This window comes from Pseudochaenichthys georgianus, chromosome 16 (genome assembly GCF_902827115.2).
Source record: "Pseudochaenichthys georgianus chromosome 16, fPseGeo1.2, whole genome shotgun sequence".
Classification (NCBI taxonomy): domain Eukaryota; kingdom Metazoa; phylum Chordata; class Actinopteri; order Perciformes; family Channichthyidae; genus Pseudochaenichthys; species Pseudochaenichthys georgianus.
In genome coordinates, this window is record NC_047518.2 from 18324202 (window position 1) to 18347125 (window position 22924).

A 22924-nucleotide genomic window follows, 5' to 3' on the forward strand; every position below is an offset into this window, starting at 1 on the left:
TTTGTATTAAACAAAACATTAAGCTTTCACAATGGTGTGGTTTTCGTTTTGTGAAAAAGTGCAAATGCAGTGTTTGTATATAATTACATCACATATTTTGTTGCTGTTGGTCGTAAAATTGCTCCTGCTGACTTGAGCCAGCCATTTTTTCCTCCGCTCTGTGTCAGTGGGGAAGCCGTACATTCATACTCCTTTCTCGGAGCGATTTGAGCATCCCCAGGCAGCACAGCAAACCATGGTGGCGACTAGGAGGCAGCACAGCAAACCAGGACAACACGGAGGAAAATGCACCGACAAACTGCATGATATGCTATTCAATGTTTATTGAATTCCATGTATTTGCAATGGATGTTCCTAAAACAACACATTTAACATCATCATCATATGCCACTGCTGCTGCTGCTGCTAGTCCTTTGATAGCAGTGGCGAGCCGTGACTTTTATACCTAGGCCCTCTAACCCCCCCTTCCCTCGAAAAAAAAGAAGCGATATTACGTCTCAGCGTATACTTCAGCGGAATATCAAAACAGTGGTCCGGGGTGCAAAACGCATCAATGACAGCGACCCTCTACCACACAGAACAACACCATTTATATAAACACCTATCATGACAGGGCACCCACAGCCAAGTAGCGATTACAAATGAATTAAGTCGGCACAGCGGCCCGCATTGAAAATGACTTAGGCCTACCTTTGATGATCAAATCACTTAAACACAAAGTCCATCCTCCTGTCCTTTTGGATGAAGCACTTGCGGGTCATTCAGCTGATCCTTTGCCACTCCAGTTTATCATTGTAACTCAATCTTGAAAATGACTCGGTTAATAATTTCTCAACGATGTCATCACTATCACTGAAGTGAGCCATCATGAACGAACTTATGCTAATCATAAATCTATCGATCATAAATCTATCGATTAGATTTATGAATAAAAAAAAGTAGGATAGACATGTGGATATTATCCGGCTGAACACAACGTGCATTTATCTAACAGGTTCGTTTTCCACAGACCTTATTTCGAGCTATTTTCCAAAATCCTATGGAGAAATCCCATTGCTTTCTGTCGAGGGAATCCGAGCGAAGCTTACTTCCGGGTTTTAGGACGCGTCACTGCACCACTTGCAGAGACCTCACAGCGGGCGGAACCTGTCATAAAGTCCGCGAAAAGAAAGCCCGCCCATTTAGAGGGAAGATATGATTGGTCAATTGTACTGTCATTTGACATTACTCTCTCGTTGAGTTACTATAGCTGGCCCTCTGTGAATGTAGAGAGGGACCAAGCTCTCCCGTCTTCACAGTAACTCGCAGAGACTGCATTTAACCCTTCACATTCCAACAGAAACTGAACAGGCAGATTCGAAGGATTTATTTCTTTCGAAATATTATTTTAAATACAATTAAATCAAGTTATTTTGGTAAAATTAATGAAAAATGTAACAACAACAAAATATAAAAAATAATATTTAAAAAAATGTTTTTGTTTTTTTTAATGTTTTCAAATATTATTTTTTAGAATATCTTAGGCCCTCACAGAGGGCCTAGAGGGCCCTGACGGCTCGCCACTGTTTGATAGTCACCTGTCCTTTCTGAAAGCCATAAAGATGACATTAGTCATTTCGATAACTTGTGTCCTCCATGGGATTACTGAAACTACCATGAATTTAAGAAAATTGTAGAAATTAATCTAATCTGAATTTTAAAGCATTACTTTAGATCCCCTCCCTCTAAATATATCAATAAACATTAGAAAGTGATGCTCCTGACTACCAAACAAGTTTAAGAAGATAATATTGGTTTTAAAGAATTCAAAGCTATAAATAAACAGCAACATGCTCTTTAAAGGAATGGTATGCTCATGACACTCATTTTTAAATAATTATCATCCGATAAAACAGACCAGTCTCTGCCAGTCTTTCTTCTTTTTTTTTTAATCCGATGACATTATCAGTGATTTTAAACTGATTATATACCGAAATAACCTCAACACTGTGGGCGCCGCCATTTTCCGGACGTGACGTAAACCATGCGTTTGGTTTTCGAGGACACGTTGATCTCCATGTTATTTACTGTAGTTTCTCTCTTCAAATATGCCTCACTGTATCGCGAAATATTGCCACAATTCTGATAGGAACAATCCACGGAATGCTTAGTTCCATCTGTTGCCAAAAGGTAAGCGTAAGAAGTACATTCAGAGGCAGTGGCTAGCGAAATGTGGCCGGCCCGAACCGAAAGATTCACAGGCTCATGTATGCAGCGAACATTTCAAATTTCCGGACGACTACTCTGAGAGTATGATAAAACATAACATGGGATTTATGGAACAACCATTACTTAATGGAGATGCAGTACCATCGGTCTTTCTGATGTCATCACCGACCAGGACACCAGTTCGGCCAGTTGAGAAATCGCCCTCTGCAAGTGTGAAGCGACGGAGGAGCAGAAGTAGTGCTCGGAGTAAGAATAAGGTATGTTATAGCGCATTTCCATTGCAGCGGCTAGTCCCGTTTTAACGTCCTTTAGCGTCCAGGCCAGGACAGTTTTTGGTGGCCTTTCCATATAGCGTAGTACCGAATAGTGTGTATTTTCCCCCAGTTTTTTCCGGCCCCATAAAATCGTGATTCTATGGCCAGGGACAACGAAGCTGAGTATGCTAAACTAGAGAGGGAATCGCTAGCAAGGGTGGTACTACATGCATACATATAGTATCTTATATCATCTTCCTATTATACACACATGCATTTCCAAACATCTGGACTACCTATGTTGCAAATGTATTATCTCTTCAATTTACACACGGCATCTATTGCACGTCTGTCCGTCCTGGGAGAGGGATCCCTCCTCTGTTGCTCTCCCTGAGGTTTCTCCCATGTTCCCTTTAAACTGGGGGTTTTCTTCGGAAGTTTTTCCTTGTACGATGTGAGGGTCTACGGACAGAGGGTGTCGTATTGTCATACTGATAAAACATCAAAACTTCTTCCTCTGCTGACGAGTCCGAACTCAAATATTCAGCCATGTTTCCGTGTGTTGACAAAGTGAACGCATGGATGACGTCACGACCATCACGTGACTACTGAAAATGGCAAAAATGGCGGCGGCCAGACGGAATATAAAGGTTTTGATAAAAAAGAGCTATAAAATCATTATTTACCGGGGAATATCGCTGATTTCTTCAGGGTATGGTTTAAACATAATGTTTCACTAAATACTGAAGTTTTGATTAATTATCTAATGAGTGGACCATTCCTTTAACCAAGGCACTGTTAGTAACATGTAAACTAGTTGTTCACACTAATCCTAATATTATCACTTAATATTAGCTAATTCTATTTTATTTTTTAAAACATATTGATGTAAATACATACACATATCGATTTGTTGTATAAATATTGCAAATCAAATCCTTTATTCACTAATAATTACCAAAAATCGTAGTTCTATCTCCTGTTATCAATGCATTCACATTGCCCGCCATGAACTTCCGGGGAACGATCCTCGTCTACATCATAGATATATATAAACACTGTGTTTATATATATCTATGGTCTACATGAACCACGTGACGAAAACCGTTTTTTGACTTCCGTTGTCGTAACTCTTCTATTATATGGCTCTGGGTGAAGCTAACGCACGCGCTATTTGTGTTTTGTTAGTCTGTTCTTCTTCTCTGTCTTCGGTTGTTGCCTGTTTTGAATGACGAATACACACTACCGCCGCCTGCTGGTAAGGAGAGTTATTGCCACTCACACATGCGCAGTTCGTACGTGCTCGGCGAGTAAAGTAACGAGTAAAGTAACGCTTTATGTAGACTAGAGAGTAACGAAGTAGTGTAATATATTACTTTTTTTTAAAGTAATATGTAATATATTACATTTTTTTAATAACGACCCCATCTCTGGTAATAACCAATCAGAGGGATTTTTCCCTACATGGGTATCCTTATAGGAACCAAACTCATTCATGACTTACTACAGACATAACAGGTCATCGTCAAGGATACAGTGTACAGTATCCAAGACTGTCAGAAGTCCATACCTCGCTCTCTGGTCTATTTAAAAGAGGGGAAGGAATTCAAAAAGGTCGGTGGGATGCATCCAAGGCAGGCATTCCAGACACGCTGACTATTCTTCATGCTCTGTACAGTACTTTAAGCTATAGGTCAGCTAGCCGGAAACCTGTCTCCAAATATCAGGCTTTCATTTGCATACATAGTATTTCTACAGTCACCCACAAGTGTGTATAAGGGATTATTTTACTACAAAGTATTTTATAAAATGTAATTCCCAAAGCCATTATCTCACCATCCATGCCCACTTCCACACAGCCCTTTTACTCATTCTGATTAGAGTCAGCCTTCTGTTTTATAATCTTATATAATATACCCAGATATCAGCGATCCAGCCGCAGACTCCAGCTGCTAATGGAGGCCTGTCTGAAATAACAGTCTGTGTGTGTTCCAGTCATAGACTGTATATATAAAGGTTCCAGTGAGTGGTCGTGCGGGTATGAGGCCTCTAAAGTGATGCATCAGTGTATGGATCGATATGCAGCTGTCCGGGGCTCCACAGGAAGTCAGGGAATGTGCTGCAGTCCGCATGGCTCTATACCAACTTACCAAGATAAGAAAGCACGCACACACACACACGCACGCACGCACGCACGCACACACACACACACACACACACACACACACACACACACACACACACACACACACACACACACACACACACACACACACACAGATGCGGATAAGTGCCAGTGAGGGTCTATTTCAGGGCAGGAAGAATGGCAGGTTGGCAGGTGCCAGAGACTCTCAGGGGGCTGGAGGTTTCCTGAGAGGAGCAATAGAGAGCTGGGGGGCAGAGGGCCAGCGGGAGACACTTCGAGGGCCAATGAGTAGGCTACTTTTCCAGCAGCAACTGGGATATGTTGACAGCAACTCACAAAGCAAAACCAAGAGACCATGTACACAAAGTAAAAAAACATACTTAAATTCATTCGTAAGGAATCTCATGTGACCCTTATCTCTGTGTGTGACCAAATATGATGAGTCATGTTGGGCCTTGCACTGCAGAGAGGCTTGAAGGCCGAGCAACATTTCCAATGTATACTGACTGACACACACTAAGGAAGTATCACAAAATTTGATGTCCAGACATTAGTCAACAACTAAAACTGCTAATTAGAATTCCTGTGGATAGTATAGTGAGTGAACATTTAAAGATAAAGTGCATATTTGATACCATAGCTGGGAAGAAAACATATACCAAAAGGGATATTTACTCAAACTAGTTTATTAAAAACTGAAAAAGTCTCAAAGATCATTCCTAAGTGATCTAATATGACTTCAATGTATTTTGACATGAAAAGAAAATATTCTGAAAAGATAATGACTAAAAATGTCGAGTCATGTTTGGCCATTAACTGCAGAGTCATAGTGCTAATGATTACTTAGAGATTCTTTGGAGGCCAATCAAGCATTATGTGTACTGAGGAAACACGTAGCCAAAATGTGAATAGATTTTAAAATGATTTTACTCAAGGTTGTAAGAGGATGACTATAAAAGTCTTATTAGCCCCTTGTCTCTGGCTGAACCTACAGTCCTATATTTGCAAGATAAAAGACAGATTGCCCCATAAATTCTTTCCTGTGTTATTGTGTTTTTCAGCAGCACTGGAATCAAAACAATTAGTACTGGTTATATAAATGGTTTGAGCATCTGGAAATCTCCAGACTTGACCACAGGCCAGTCCTGGGAGTCCAGGCTGCTGCCCGGCCTTGACTCAGGGAAACAGTGTGAGACAGCCAACAGAGCGCTAGGCTAGGCATCAGAGAGAGGATGACAATATTTATATTTATATCAGCGCCAGGGTAGGATTTCTGGCACCATAACATTGTCGCACCTGTTATTTCCGTCAGACATGTGGGTGCCAGGTTTCAGGGTGAGGGGTTAGGTGTCCGTGCCGCTCAGGGCCAAGGAGGTGTAAGCTTGCGTGTGTGTTCATTTGTATGTTTATGTAAGTGAGTGTGTGTTGAAATGTGATTTGTTTTCCAGACAGCGCAGAAAAAATATGAAAGACAGGTATTTTCATAGAAGCGAAGAGTTACATGAATAAGTAAAACGGTCTTCATTACACCAAGTTTTCTTGGGGAACAGAATGCATTTATGGAGGAATACATACGCAGACATCAAACTCTATCAAAGTGATGGAGCCATCAATCTGACATCAGGAGATTAAAGCAGCCGGACAGACGTTTGGTTCTGGTGCTTCATCTTAGCGAGTACTCCTCTGGATGCAGAAATACTTTGTGTGCCATGTTTGATTGATGTTGAGAACTTATTTAATTACAGTCCCTATTGTAGGATAAGGGTTGAAGAGGCCTGCAGCAGTGGCACGGTTTAGCATATAGTTCTAAACTCATAACACTTACTGAAGATAAGTGGAGACAATTATAATAAGCGAGTTTGTCTGCAGCAACTTTTGAAATATGACTTTATAATAATGCTGTTTTCACAGTCCCGCTAGACAGATGGGTTTAAGCTGCCTAGAAATCACTTTGTCAGTCAGCCGAATAAAAAAACTAATTTGTGAAGTAAACAAGAGGAGAAATCATTCAGTCCTTAAGTTTATTACACAAAAAGAACAGCAAAGGCATCACCTTCATCATGATACGATTCATCGCTTTGACCCAAAACCTGTACTACTCAGCTGAGTAATGTCCTGATATGTGACTATTCAGTTAGTAAAAGTAGAAAAAGGCTTTTTAATCTTTGTATCATAAGCATGGTAATCACTGCTATGCACAAAAGAAGGCTCTCATGATTGATGTTGGAAAACATCAGCAATGGGGGGAAAGCAAAATCAAATGTGATAACAATGCATTTCATTTTTAAATGAGGAAAATGCATATAAGGAAACCAGGCTTTGGTACAAAGTTATAAAAAAAACCCTCACATTTATTGTTACTGTGATCATGAGAAAAAAATAAAGCCAGTCGTGAATGCAAAGCTTACGTCAAGGTACGGTCCAGGCATGTATTGTGGGTAATATATTGAAGAAGGCAGAAATCAACACTTGGTTCAGCACACAGAGAGGTGCTTAAGGGAAATCTCTGCTCTATCACCATGACGCTGCATATTGTGTGTGTAACAGCATATGTTGTGCAAAAAAGCACACAAAACATGTTGCACACAATTTACAAAATACAGCACAATAAATACATCATTCTGGATTTCATTTGGCTGGAAGTTTTTGGGATCATTTGACTATAAGCAAGCATCACTTTGTTGATACAGTATATATAAGACAGAAGTGGAGGGTACACTAGTCAAGGCTAGAATCCTGAGCGTAGGACGTCCATTCAGATGGTAGGCACGAATGAATGAGCGTGATGTGTTCACTCCACTGAGGCTATGCATGAAGCCAAGCATACTGCTGAATACGTGAAGCTGCTTCAGATCCTTTCCTTGCCTTTTTTGCTCAGTTAGGCTCCACTGGATGCCACATACTGTACATTCTAGTGAAATCAAAACTAAAGCACTTCTGAGTCTGTAGGAGTGAACAAGGGTCTGGTATGTACAACAGTAATGAAAAGTGTTCAGAGGTTATCAAATAATGACAGTCTCTATGTGGAAGGCATGTGAGTAGGTAAAAGAGGAACTGTGTTTGTGGAGGGGGAAGGATGGCTGCACAACGGGGGTGGTGGAGGGAGAGGGTGAGGAGGAGGAGGACGGAGAGGAGGAGGAGGTGGGGGAGCGGCTGGCCCATCGGGAGGGGCGGCGTCGGTTGGCAGGACGGGCAGGCCTGGAGAAGTTCTTCTGAGCGCAGGAGGAGTCGAAGGTGTCTTTGTTGTCCTGTGGACAAACAAATGAATTACCATTTAGGATTATCACACCGTTCTATCAACAATTAAAAACACACTAAGATACTTTACATTTTGTCACGTGTTCCATCTGAAGTCTTCTTGGGCCTAGGGGAAACAACAGGCATATTTCACAAAGGTCACACAGGTAGAGCCCATTCCTTTTGGTCGGGAGGGAAGAGTCTGAAGTGGAATATCTGAAACCATGGCTCTGCTGCCACTTGGCAGGACTCTCCAGCATTTCATTGTGGACAGCGCTCCTCAGTCGAGGTTAAACCCAAGTGCACTTCTCAGATTACATTCTTTTCATGAGGTCAAATAAAATTGGCTTGATAATTGCCCCCACGATTTTTCTATTTGCGTGACTTTAAAGCGGCGTAATCGCTTCAGCTTTCTCATTTCAGTGCTCTGCCAAGGGCATTTAGTCAGCTGGCTCCTTGCAGATACTTCTGTAATTACCACACAAAGGCCAGATAAACACTTCTACTGGGGGGCCGTGGAAGGAATGGGAGATGAAAGACGCGTTGATGAGGGTGAGAAACCTCCTGCCAAGTACTTTGGATGCCAGTTCCTTTTGTCAGGAGCCTTTAAGCAATGGAATGGCCCAGATGCACCGATAATAATGGAGTCTCTGGCCCGCTTCTGTCTCTTAGCACATACCAGAAATAAACAACATTCCCACCGGAGCTGTCCTCAGTCAAGGGCAATTGCGTAGTGTTTCAAAAAGAAATAAAACAGAACTAAATGTGTGGGTTCACCCAGGTCCACAGGTTTAATTGGCCTTAAAAATATATTTGACTCAATTAGGGTAAAACAAAATGCAGACTTGCGGATGATATTCCAAGAGAATGCCTCTAAATGCTAACTTCTGTACAGGGAATAGCACAGTTGCCATGCTTATATGTGACAGTGTGAATACAGACTGTATTTCAGACTCGACCCACCTGCACTGTTAGATGTACCTCTTCCACGCACATGTTGCTGTAGCTGCCGAGCTGTGAGTGTGTGTTGTGTGAGCTGTGTGAGTTCTGCGTGTGTCTCAGAGTGGGGGGTAAGTGCACAGGGTTCATGTCCAGCATGTCCACTTCTATGTCCTGCCCAACGCAGGCCTTTGGACTCAAAGCCGGCTTGTTTGTCTGGCTCTGGTTCAGCTGAGCCCGGGCTGCGCTCTCGTAATTCTTCAGAATCCTTTCCACCGCCCCGTAGTTGGACCTGGATCCCTCGGGCCGTGGGTATGCAGCCAGAGTGAGGGCCTTCCAGGGATGCTCGTTCATCATTCGAGGCCCGGGCCTGGAGGAGTCCGACTGGGAGGCAGGAGCAGGCTTCTGCTGTGCCTGCTGCCCTGGCTGTGTCTGGAGTGAGACGCCACCTCGGGCTGACTGACACTTGGCTCCATGGGGATTCCCATTCTTGGAGCTGGAAGTGTCCTCATTCTGACGTGGCTGGGTGTTTGCAGGCTCAGGGAAGAGAGGCTCTGTAGCCGCTCTGTGATGGGTTTTCCTGGAAGGACTGCTCGCTGTAGACACTGTGTGCGTGACCTCAGAACGGGTTGCAGGGGAGATGATTGTTGCAGCCTCCCTGACTTTAATCTGTTCGGATGAAGGTTCGGAGGGCACTTCTTGCTTCATCCTGACCTCGTGACCCTCAGGACTACATCTCATTTGCCTTGGCTGGACCTTGTGGTTCTGAGGTGTTGCATTTGAGGTGGAGGGAGATAATATGACATCAGGATGCATACCAATGACTGCAGTGGTGACACCAGTGCAATGTGGCTGACACGGCTTCTCACTGGGAGGTAAAATCTCATCTGATGCCGAAGTTGGTGGAAAGACTGGTTGGCTGCCAACATCTGCTGCTGTTAAGCTGTCCTTTTCCTTTACGCCACGGCCCATCTCAGCCTGAAACAACGTCCTGTTGAACTCTGCAGTTTTTTGCTCCAGCAGTATGTTTCTTCTGGAGCCCTTGAGGTTAGGGGCAGCAGGCGGTATGTCAAGAGAGGACAAGAGCAGGTCTAAAGGTAATTCTTTGACAGTCGGAGGCATTTGTAGCTCGGGGCTTTTATGGTTTCCTGGGCAGTAATCATTTTTTCCAGCAGTCAATATGTTGACTTCAGAGAAGCTCTTCTGGACAGTCCCGCATGTGGACAGCTTGTTGCCAGTAAACTTGCTTCCATCACAGGACCAGCGGTTGTGGCAGCAGCCCATATAACGTTCAGAGTTAGTAGGCACAGCGCAGGATGCTACGACGCCGTCTTTTAAAACTTTGCCTTCGTTTTCTTGCAGCATAGCCTCGAACTTCCTGACAATAGACGGGCTGCTACATTTTTTCTCCACGATTACAGAGGGGCTTTGGCACTTCTCTATTGTGGCCATGGGGGATTCTGGGATGTAGAGTTCAGTGTCTGGGTGGGTGGGGGAGCTCTGAATCCAGGACGTGATGCGGGGAGGGATGGGTGGAGCCTCTGTATCGACCTCAAAGAGTAGTTCAGGGCTCGTCTGTGTTTCTCGGTAGCTGTCTGGATCAGCTGCTCTCCAGGATTTGCTCGGCCCTCTGTCATCCCGCCAGGTGTTATCGGGTGTCATGGTGATCCAGTTCTCCCTCTCCAAGGCCCGAAAGTCATCGTAAATCTGGCTGAGGTCGCAGGGAGGATCACCCACCTCCAGTTGGGTTTTATCGTGAATGAACAACTTGTCGCGCTCCTCGGGTAAGATCAGGGATTCAGATCGAGTCCTGAAGGGAATGAAATGAGTTAGGTCTTATAGCTAGAGCATCAAGACAAAACAGACAGTGATTACCATCGTTCCCTTCTGACGACAGGACGGGAACATAGCAGAGAGGAATTATGTACCTCTTATCCCCACTCTTCTTTCTGATCTCATCCTGGTAGCTGCAAAGCTCCTCGCTGACACGGGCTATCTCCTTCAGAGCCTGAGCACAGGGAGAAGAGTCACACATGATGGATACTGTGTATTGTTGAAGAACTGTACAAATACAACTTTGAAGATGAAGAAGATAAAGGGGATTATGTGTTCAAAGAGCCAAGGAATGACAGAAATACGTAAACAGGCAAAGACAAGCAAAGGAATGCCGACCACACCAATGATTCTAAGTGTAGTCTGTTTTTAACAAATAGAGAAATAGTTTCAAACACTCACAGCATTGAGAGCAGTGGTGTTCCTCTTCTTCTCAGTTCCGTAACTCAGCTCTGCCCAATGAAGGCTTTCTTCAGGACTAACATGGACATTGCCTTCAGTGACATTTGAGACGTTTTTCTGTTGCTCTCCGCTGCCAGGAGCTCCATGAAACATAGCGTCCAACTCCATGATATCCACAGCTTTCTTGCTATCATAGTCTGAGTCTTTCTGCCAGGTGCCTCTGTATCTTAACTCCTCCAGCAGCTCAGGTTGTGAGTGGACATTCTGAGTGAACTGAGCATCAACATTTGTATTCAGGCTGTCTGCGTGTAAGCAAGAGGTGTGGTGACCGTCTCTGCCGACAAATTCCCTGCTGCTGTTTCTGTTGCCACTGAAACTGGGTAAAGGTGGATGTGTGATGGACTCCGGCTGACTGCTGCTGCTGCTGCTGAGCGGCTCGCTGTCACTAAGCACACTGGAGCCGGTGCTGGACGAGCGGACGCCGAGTCTGTGAACAGCATCATCGTCCTGCTGCCTCCCACTGTCCAGCGCGCTTTCTTCTCGCTTGGTCCCCACGTCACCGTACAGCTGGAAAACAGGAGGAGAGAATGAAGGTAGTCCCAGAATGGTCCTTTTGTAATCTAAAATGTATTTTTAAGGGGGAATTTCTACATCGTATTTTGCTGCAGCTAGGAACAAAAACTATGCATCGACATTTGTCTGATGAAATGATTAGATCATCTAGAAGATAGAAATGTACATCTCAGTCAAAGTATTTTTGTTCATAATGCCTCTCGTCTTGCTGAATGGTTATAATGAGAGGATATACAAAATATGGGTCTAGAACAAAGGTCACACAATATAAATAATGTCCTAATAAAACTATATGAACAGTGCAATATTGTATTATTCCACACTCACAAATAGATTTGGAATGAGGAGACAGCATTGCAACTAATTAAAAGAACATATTTAGCCCACAGAGGATTACATAAAAACATTCAAAGAATGATTTCACTACAATTGGTAACCTCTGGCTTCCTGCCATGAGATCCCAAAATAGTAAGCATTTCATGTTTACTGGGCTCCGTTCCCATCACGCGATTTCTGGATGAAATAGTGCCTTTTAGTCCTCTGCTGTTTTCCTCTCATTTCTGGCCAGAGGGACGAATGTGAGCCACATGTTCTTTTCATAGCAAATTGTTACAGTGCCTTTTGCACTAAGTCCAACTACTTTTGTCCGGCATGCCTTATTAACAACAGTAAGCTGCTCCATGTCAGTTTGACTCAGGCATTGTTACCACACATGCTTCACTCTTTTCTTTATGTTTGTACCTCTTTATGGGCCATTCGTTTGCTCTTGATTCCCTTTCTGACTAACCTAATCCTTTTATACTTTCCATTATTTCCCATATCAACCACCATTTTCACACAACAACTTTATTATAAGGACAGCTCACATGATCAGGCATATTTCCCAAAAAGAAGTTTCCATCAAAAAAAGGCATGAATAATGAGAGCGCTGTTTGAATCAATGTTCTCGGTTCCATTTAAAAATATGTGAAAATAAAGTTTGATTGTGAAAGAAAAGTCTTTTCTGTGCTGGCCTTTCGACTATCTCTTGTAAAGGTCGTTCTGTTTCATGCCAGCTTCTCCGTCTCCATCACTCCAGGTCATAGAATACAGTCATTTCATGTCACTATACATGTACAATGAGAGAACTAAATGCTTCTCCCTTTTAAAAGGTGCCGTCTCAATCACTTCCTCTGTCTCAGTACACAGATCAGAGAAATGGAAGAGCCACTCCTTCCTTTCCTCACTCTGCAGCTGCACTGATCAGGGATATTGTTTTGACAGTGTTGATGCTGAACAGGATGTGTAGGAGGGAAGTGTTACACTCTGCTCAGTGCATGAGAAGCCATACATCCTACACAAAATAAAGTATTTCACAAGTTTGGAAATGGTTCTACTTGATCTAGTTTTCCACTTGCCTTACTTTTACATAAATCCAGTGGTGGAGGGGAAGCCAGATCTCTTGTTTAAGTTAAAGTAGCAATACACAAATACTCTGGTACAAGTATAATTAAGAAAGTACTTAAGAAAAGTATTGGTATCCACATCCACACAAATATTGCCCATTTCAGAATCATATATATGAATGACTGGATTATGATACTGATACATTAATGTGTTCATTACAGCTGTTATGGTGGAGCTTTTGTATTTACTGCTGCTGGATTCTTTTATTTGTTTATTTATATTCTAATAATCTGAATCTGTAAAGTAACTACATATGTCAATGTAGTGAATGGAAATGTACAATATGAAAGAAATGAAGCACAGTCAAAATGTGTATATTACACTTAATATAAAGTTGGTAACGTACAAGTACCTTCAATTATACCTAATACAAAGTTGGTAACGTACAAGTACCTTCGATTATACTTAATAATTAAATTGTATTTAATTAAGGCTGTCTAAATCCAGCCTTAACCCCAAGCCAATTAATAAAACTAGTACAAAATGCAGAAATATTATAAATCAGACAGTTACCTCCTCTATTTTTCTCTGCATATCCTTCAGCTGGCAGTCCCATTCCCTCCTCTCCAAATCAAACCTCTCCAGCAGCTCGGCTTTCTCCCTCACCCAGTCCCTCTCGTTGTGCTCCAGGCGACAGCGCAGGTCCATGGCTGTGGAGTGTGTGTCCGCCAGGAGCCTCCGCTGCTCTTCCCTCTCCCGGCGGAGAGCCGATGTCTCGCCGTGCTGCTCTCGAGCACTCCGTGACGCCACAGATCGAGGACCGGCGGCTGACTGGACCCCTCCACTGACCAAACCAGCACCCTCTCTAGCCTCCAGCTGTAGAGATAGACAGGGAGTGCAGAGGGCACGGAGGAGGAGAGAGAAGGCAGCCGGGAGATGCAAGGGGATAGAGTGGGAAAGAGACAGTGGAGAAAGGTCAGTGGTGATAAGGGATTTGGAGAAAAAGAAGAGAGCCAGACGGAGAGACAAGCAAGCCAGGAATGAGAGGAATTGGAATTAAGAGAATGAAGGAGTGGCAGGAAGAGAAGGTGGAGGAAGTGGGGGGATAATGCACCACAGGGACGAGTGGGTTCAGGGGAGGGAAGAGGGAGAAGAGAGAAGGGATTGAAAGAACTCACACACAGGGTTCAGAGTGCAAGTCTCTTTTCTATGGTACTTCTCTAACACAGGATGCAGTGCAGGAAATATGTCTGCAGAGGATGCATGTGGCCTCAATCAAATGATACTCCAGGTGCCAGTTTTTAGGGAAACAACCACTCGTACAAAGAGGATCTTTCAACACAAATACAACAGACTTTCTGATTCTGTGCAAAACATTACGGAAATGTCTATTTTATTAGGTTCAAGTGGACATTTTTGTTACGTTAATGATATTACTTTGCCTCTATTCAATGCCATTTTCAAGCAAAATACCCTGGGCATTTCCCCTGGGAAGCTCACTCTAGTGGGGCCAAGAAATTAACCAAAGAATGTTGCAACTTTAGAAATGTTGAAACCAAGTCAGGGTTTACTGTGAGAAAAAAGGCCTGAAAACTGACAGAATTGGATGAAGATGTACATCTTGGTGGTCTGGTTTACATAAGGTCATTGCGTTAAGAGGGTATTATCTGTTATAGAGGCTTTTTTCATCTTTAGAATTTGAGAATAAGAGTGTGTTTAAGTAGATGGATTTGTCCATTCTGTGGTAAATATGTACATTTATATTTCTTATATAAAAAAAAACAGGAAAGATACCAAGACAACGCCTGAGCATGTGTGTGTAGTGTGTACTAGAAAGAGCGAAATAATGCATACGAGCATGTCTGAGTGTTATTTCAGTGTTCAGTCACAGGCAGCGACCAAAGCCTTCTTACAAGCCCCGGCCACGGTGCTATTTCTGCATGTGGCCTGGGGTCATGAAATGATGGTGGATGAAAACAAGCCAACCCTTTCCGTCTGCCTGTGGCTCTTCTAGAAGTTCACCACAATTACAGATGGGTGCTGTCCACAGTCTATTTAAACACCCAAAAGTAAACAAATAGTAGAAGTGCAAAAGTTAAGAGGATAGTAGTCAAAATTAGACAGCTGAAGGATCTATTGTTGATTGAAATAAAACTGTCTTCTTAAGGGAAACTCCAGAGAGACTTAATATGCAAACAGGTTAGGGAACACACACCCACACCTCTCATTCTCACTGAGCCATCTCCTGCTACCATTAAACACTCTGTCCGTTACTGTATAGCACATTAAGGTAACTGTGTCACCACGGTGACCCACTATAAATAGCGGTCACACAGCCTTGCGCAAAGTCACATTCCGAGGGTAGGTTATGAGACGAGGTAAACGGAGGAGGGGGAGTTGACTGCTCAGACAGAGTGAGATGTCTCCTAGCTGCCAGCAGCTTTCATAAATCAGAGGCATGCGCAGAAATATGCCAGGAAATATCCGGCCTAAGTCCTCGGCCTGGGACCTTGGATGCTTGCTTGGTATTTTGCGGTAAGTGCCCCAAAAAGAATGTGGAAACAACATACAGTACTTACACTCACAGCCAAAGCTGATTATGGAGAAGATTTTGTAATTAAAATATCAAGAATAGAACAAGTATACAACTGTTCATAAGCTACCGTGTTGATGCTTTATGAACCAAGCCGATTTAAAATGTATATACTATATAATGATTTGTCTGTTTTTTACTACAGTGCTTTGGTTTCCTGACGTAAACGAGCTGCTGACTATAGCTAAAGAAATGGGTCAAAACATGTCAGATGGGTACATTTTATGTATGAAACTTCATCAATAAGGCAATAATGTAGTACTACTCTAGGACAGCTTTACCATGACAACTTGCAAATGCTTTTTCACTTACAACTTCACTCGCAGTGAACTTCCAGACTTCAAATTCCAAAAAACTGGACCAGGTCCTTATGTATCCACGACTTGTTCCATTCACTCACTTTAGGTTTGTATAATACACTTGGCTGCGCGGATAATCTTTTATTCTAGCCGCCTCCTTCTGATTGGGTTGCCGTCAGCGTGATCAGTATCAGCATTCAAACTATCAAATACTTCACCTCCTTTAAACCCTCCGTTTCCTCTCTGTCTGAGTTCATATGGGCTCTTTCCTGCACTGACAAAGTGAAGCCAGCATGTGGAAAAAGGACAGAGTAGTTACTCACCCATGCTGAAATTGCTCACATTTCACTTCCAAGTGAATTGAAGTTACACCCATTTTGCTCTACTGACACTTTGTATTGATTTGCAGTCTTGTCTATTTCTTCATCGCCCTTTTGTTTCTCATGTTTTTCTACTACTGTATACACTTATAACTATAAAATGACACAGCCGTTTTCTAACATCTCTCCTCTCTTTCCCCTATCTGTGCTCAGCCTCTACAACCAGACAAGCTACGCCGGGTGCGCACACTACCCACAGTATCCTACTAAAGTCATTCATTTGAAACATGATTGTGATTGTAATCCTAAAGCTTGTTTTCTTTGCAAACTAAATATGGGCGAAGCATGTTAGAAATGATTGTGTTTCGACTGCTCCTACCGCTAAGCCATGCTGGCTTTGTTGCAGAAGAAATCTCTAAGGAGAGAAAACCATAGAGACTACTGCATTTTTCAAATTGGGTATAATAAATATATTAAATATGCAATAATGAGGAGCAGTCTCTCCTGGGGAAGGCCAATAGCAGACTCTTTTTTTTCTTACAATTGCTTTTATTGGTACCCTTGTGCTAATACCTGTGCAACAAATAAAAGCACCTTTTTTGTTATTGTGTCTGTGTCAATAGCTGTGATTATCAAAAATACCTTTTTGTTCGGTCTGGTAACTTTTGAACCTAGTAACTAAGGGCCCATGTCTTGGCCATTTCTACTGATCATAACTCCATTGTTGAGGTATACTAAAATAGATTTATACTGTGCAATTTTCCAAACTCACATCGGTTTCTCATACAGCATCTCTGTAAAGTATGTGTATTCACTCTCTGTTGGCGCTCCTGCCCCCCCCCACTCCCTGTGAGCCCAGTGTGCTCTGATTGGCCGAGACGTTGCGAGGCTCGCTGCTCAGTGAGCTGGCTTACTGGTGTGGTTTACGGGTCGGCGATACAGCAAGACAGCGCAAAACTCATCCTGAGCACACACAAACACTCACAGCCGAAGTAAAAAAAAAAAACTGATATTGAATAAGAAAAAGGTTTATAACGCTGTGAGAATGGGTCTGCGGAGAGCATTTCTCCGCGATCCCAACTCGTCTATTACCAACCAGGGAGCTCTATGCAAGTCAATGCGACTCCCTGTTAGTTGAAAATGTACGCTAAGGCTGCGGCCACACGAGGACGAATTCGGTCGTTTGCGTTACTGTTTAGTGTCATATAGACCGTTCGGCCACACGAGGACGACCGAATACGGCACTAAACGACTGAGGAAACGACAACGGGTCCCAAGGTGGATAGAAAGGCATACGCAACGCTCTGGGGGGTCAAACGGCTCCGTGTGTGCACCCTATCCGAACATTTGCAGATCACTGATAGTGATTGCGCAATAGCCCCGCCTCTTCCCACCTCTTCTGCTCACCTCCGCTTACCCCGCGCCAGTGCTGAAGTGTTTCGCCACCAACAACAACAACAATGGCGGATCGCAGAGTTGCTATCGTGCTCCGGACGCTATTGACCATGCTACAGTTGTTTGTGCAACATCTACAGCAATAATGATGAGGCAATAGCCCCGCCTCTCCCCACCTCTGCTGCTCACCCCCGCGTCAAAGTAAACTGCACCCTGAATTCAGATTATTTATCTTTCTCTCGCGAGTGAAGTCTAATCTGACAGGACGGAGACACGCAGCTCTGCTCCCCTGCAGCTCCTCCCGCTGGAGCAAAACACACACTTCAAGTCAGATCATCACCCTTAGCTATTTTAATTACCTCTCAAACTCCCTAAACTAGTTATAAATATGTTTATTTTTACTGTCGGCCGGGTCACTCATTACTGGATGAGCTGCTGCATGAGACAGACACTGGCGCTGTCCGAAGAGAAGGAGGAAAAAGAGAGGCTCCGTGTATTTTATCATTATATTATATAGAGTCGTTATTCATTTGTTTTAAAGCTCAATAAATAACAAAGAAGACCTTTGACCGGCACTTTTATAATTTTGTCCGGAAGATTTAAACTTTAATACACGCTGACTGGCGAAAAACTCTGCCCGGTTCCCTCGGCCCCCACCGCGGAGAATAAACAGAAGGGCAACCATGACAACCATGCTTCTTCGCTGCTTTTGTGGAGGAAGTTACAGCGCCACGTACAGGCTCCTGCATATGTACTGCAGCTTCTCCAGCGGTTGGAGCTAAACGGAGCGGTCTCGTGTGGGCAGACACTATCCAGATAACTATTGCGTGTGGACGGAAGCTTGTTTGCGATTGCGTTTGCGTTAATCCTATGCGTTTAGCCATTTTCGTCCTCGTGTGGCCGCAGCCTAAAGGTCCTGGTGTGTGAGGAGCTCCGTGGATTGGTCCATTTTGGTTCCAGGAACCGCATGACGTCATGCGCTTCCCGGAAGAAACAAATGGAAAAGAGAAATCTCCAACGAGGCGTTTTGGGGCAGCATAGGCAGGTCTTTTCTGTGTTAGAGTTTTACTCGCTACAGGGTGTACTTTGAGGGTTTGTGACTCTGCAGACCGTTTACATGCAGAGAAAGCTACATAACACAAGGGGACGGGTAATAACCGGAAAGGCATGACATGGGACCTTTAAGGAAATGTCCAATATGAACCTCAATAAGAAGAGGTTTTCTGAAAAGGAAACGTCATCATAACTAGTCAGGGACTGTGTTTAGACAATCAGATGTGAAAAGACTAAGGACAGTTCATTACAAAAATGTAATACAGTTTACTCTTTGCTAAAACAAACTACTTTTACCTAATTATAGGGAACATGTGATTTCAACATCTTTGCTTGTGATCCATTGCCATGTTACATTTCTTGATTCTAAAAGCAGACCAGTAGACTTTTGTTTTAGACCTGTTACAAATATGTAAGTGCCTCATGAGGGAGAAAGGTGCAGAAGTCTGTAAATTATTATTTTAATCACTGAGCTGGGAATGTTTTAAGACAATTTGACAAGCACCCATATATTAGCACTTGGTAAACACATACCAAAAACTATAAACTGTGGCAGGATGTGGCATCAACACAAAACAACTTTAACAACGGAGCTTACCCCGCCCAGGATGGCGTAACTCCAAGTCACATTTCCCTTGGCCCTTTTGTGGTCTGCGTGTTTTTGAAAATGTATAAAGAAAGAAAACATCATGAAATCTCCGCTGTCCCAAACAAAACAACCTGATTATTCTCCAGAGTGGCGGGCAATTCGAATAGAGATTGCCTTAAATGCACATCAGCATCTCGGTATAAACATCAGTGTGGTATAAAGTCATGCAGTAGATTAAGCCTCTTTCTCCCACTGCCACAATGGGCTTTGCAAACACAAAACAGAACTGTAAAAGTCTCTGCTTTTATAAGGCTCTCTGTCAGCCACACTGTGAGAAAGCACCGAGGCAGCAGGACAAAGAGAGGAGCTCAACAGCAACACTGAGGGATCTACTCACACAGAGCAGAATGCATTATGGCAGTTAAACCATCTGCAATCAGGGGAAACCATGTTACGACTGAATATATTACTAGGACAAGGTAAAGTCTGTTTATTTTCCTGGTGGAACTTAATCAGACATTTGAATCCTTATACACCTCCTCCGGGTAGGGTCTAGATAAGTTCAGGGATGCAGTGCAAGTGTGAAGAGGGGCTTGTATTGCATTCCTGTGACATTGTGTCAGCAGTGGTCTTGCACCACCTTGTTCATTTCTAGCATTACATTTTTGAGCTTCATCACTCCACTCAAAAGAAGCTTTGTAGACCGAACAAGAGGAGAGCTGTGTGATGGGTGAATGCGTGACCAATCAGTTTGAAGTCGGTGATAGGAACCATATGGGGCTCGACTGGCAGATAATGAAACACTGTCATCACAAAAACTAGAGATATGGCGAGTCCTGAGACACACAAAGAATGCCAGCATGTAAAGGGAACAAACACCGAGCAGAATTTAAAGTTTTATTTTCTTCTAATCAGGTTTAGACTTCTAAAGGCAACCAAATAAATCCATCTACTGATGCAACCAGAACAAATCCATTCATGCCACTGTGCTTTGAAGAATAGCCATGCATGGTCCTTCAAGTGTTCCGTGCAATGCCTGACACAGCGTGGCACTGGTATGCAAACTTAACCCCAAGTTTTTTCTTCCCATTTAAAAAGAGGGAAAAAAATCACTAACAGTAGCCGTCCCAGGGGGGAAACAAATGGGTAAATGTTTCATACTGAGAGTCGGCTGCTAAGAGCAAAGTTTGGTGTCTGTGTCTGGCTGAGGGGCGGATATAGGTTTGACTACTATGTGCAAATCTTTTGTCTAAGCTCAGGCTTGAGTTGGATGGATGCCAGCGTGACTTATCACCCTGACATGTGGGTGGCACGGGAGGCCATCCCAATTTACACCAAACTGGCTAGACATGCACACACATGAGAAAATACTTATATATATACACACACAATATATATTAAAGTGCACTACTTGGTATTGCTGTTAAGTAAGTTTAGTGTTACTTTGTATTTGTCCAGAAATAGTGCATGCACCTGCACACAAACCAGACATGCACACGCTATATATATAAAGTATGGAAAACTTTTCTCTAAAATACACACACACACACACTCGGCATCTGACTTATTTGTTTTTCTACCCACACATCCCCATCATAACCATCACCTGTGCAATCCTGCATTTGAGCTCGGACTTCTCCAGATCCCAGGCACATCTGTCTCTGGTGTACTGCAACTGCAGCTCACTCCTCTTCTCTTCCTCTCTCTTCACCTCCGCCTGCACGTCCTCCAAAACCGTCTTCAGGTCCAGCAATATCCTTCTATTCTCCCCTCCCTGCATGGAAACACAGTTGGCAGTGTTCTTGTCAACCAAATATGCCAGATGTACTTGCATAGTGGAAAGTTAGCCTTTTGCACAGTTCAATCAGAGTATCAAAAATAATTCAACACTTGATAATAAATACAAGCACATCTAATAAATGTACCATTGACAAACTACAACCCCACATACATTACTCGTACAGAAGAATGTGTACCACACAGCACTAAAGGCACACACAGAGCTATGTGTAGCTTCAAAGGGGTAGTAAATATTTCTAATCACTTGTATGTCAGCTACTTCTCTCAACAATGACTCCTTCTCTCGCATCCATTCTTCCTTATCCCGTATGTGTCGCTTTTTCAAATCCTCCAATTTCTTTTTAAGCCGCGTTTGTTGTGTTTGCTGCTGCTGCTGCTGGGCATCAGGACCCGGCCACATTTGTCCCCTGGGGACCTCAAGCTGTGTCCCTGCTCCACCTTCTCCCGTAGCAGAGAACTGCGAGTCGTAGATGTGACTGAAGACGGTGGGCGGAGAAGAGATCCTCCTCGACGGGCTGCGATTTTTGCCCCTGCCTCTATCGGGCCTGTCCATCCTGGAGCACGGAACAAACTCCCATCCCTGAGACGGGACGTAGCCCCCGCCTGCACCGCCCCCACCGTGCAACCCCGAGCCGTTCATAAAAGCACTCCACATTCCTCCAGCGAATTCAAATAAAACATTAAGTTAATGAGATAAAAGATGAATGCTAATCACCAAGCTATTTTAAATGTCTTCATTTCTGCTTTGTAAAGCACAAGTTTAAATGTTTCTTGATATAGTTCAACAGCACACTTTGCCATGTCCAAATTGAAAGAGACAATTATCCACAGCCGGCCATATCCCCCATCAGCCGAAGCGGTGCTCACACTGGCGGCGGGACTGGACGCTTCAGTCCCTTCCATGTCCTCACGGCTGCTGTCATTCTTGTGCCTGAGTCCCCATGGTGTCCTCTTTTATCTCGAGTACTTCCTCACTGCTGCACCCCTGCTTCTCTTTAACATGTTTATATCGAAATCTGAGGCCGCGCAGTGTCGTCTCTCGCCCCTGCACACGAGTCGTTGTAGGCGACAGTCCAGGGCTGGCACAGACCCGGTAACCACTCAACGTGAATGGGAGAAGTCCCAAAATATCACGGAGCCGCACTGATGTAAGAGCTGTGGAGTATTTTTACCCGCTGTAACCATGAGTTTATTTTCCTGGAGTTAGATAGCTGGAGGAAGCAGTAGAGCACGTCCATTAATAAACACCGGGTTACTCTAATTAGTGGCGGCAAAACACCTTGCGCTGTGTGCATGGCAACACATATATTTACGCCGTCAAAACATCTGTCTGCTGTCACTCATTTCAGAGGTAACAAACCACTGAGAACACCTGAGGGGATTACATTTAACACAAATATCTCTTCATTGTTGGAAAACTAACGGTGTCTTAGTCATACCTTGCCTGTAAAAAGCTAACTTCCCTACATTTACTCGTCGTAGCAGGCGAACTCCCACCCTGCTGCCATTTCTCTGCTACTTGAGCACGAGAGGTGGATGACTATCACCTTGATAGAAATAACACAAGTCGTTGACGTTAGCCACAAACTAAAGAAGCCCGTTTCCAACGCCAGGCATGCAAAAAGTATGTTGTAGCTAATTTGTTACTCTTGGCATAGTAGGCTAAGTAACTAGTAACGTGCAACTGCTTTCGATGCGACTGTATGTGATTTTCAAATCCTCCGCTCGAGCGCCAAAACAAGCTTGAAACGGTTCACATATTTCACTGTCTGAAGCCTGACTAACCATGTCTCGTTAGGAAAAAGACACCCTTACCTCTTCCTGTAATATGCTATTGAATGTTGCAACATATGTCCTTAAAAATATCAACGAGTTTGTTGTCAGCGAAGTATCTGAA

At 43.5% G+C, this 22924-nt stretch overlaps 1 protein-coding gene across 3 annotated transcripts; it reads right to left on the minus strand.

The window, feature by feature from the left end:
- Positions 1 to 6625: 6625 nt before the first annotated feature.
- Positions 6626 to 22448, minus strand: mtcl3a (MTCL family member 3a). Of its 3 annotated transcripts, XM_034102572.2 has the most exons (8): positions 21272 to 22448; positions 20834 to 21001; positions 13552 to 13854; positions 11020 to 11586; positions 10713 to 10792; positions 8809 to 10594; positions 7937 to 7972; positions 7773 to 7856 (listed from the first exon to the last, which is right to left on the minus strand). In XM_034102572.2, the coding sequence occupies exons 1-7, from the start codon at positions 21680 to 21682 to the stop codon at positions 7943 to 7945; spliced, it is 3345 nt and encodes a 1114-aa protein (XP_033958463.1). In that variant the 5' UTR covers positions 21683 to 22448; the 3' UTR covers positions 7773 to 7856; positions 7937 to 7942. The 3 variants fall into 3 exon arrangements, with proteins under 3 accessions (XP_033958462.1, XP_071061929.1, XP_033958463.1); XM_034102571.2 differs by lacking the exon at positions 7937 to 7972 and having other exon boundaries at positions 6626 to 7856; XM_071205828.1 differs by lacking the exons at positions 7937 to 7972; positions 21272 to 22448 and adding an exon at positions 19237 to 19289 and having other exon boundaries at positions 6626 to 7856; positions 20834 to 20971.
- Positions 22449 to 22924: the final 476 nt, after the last annotated feature.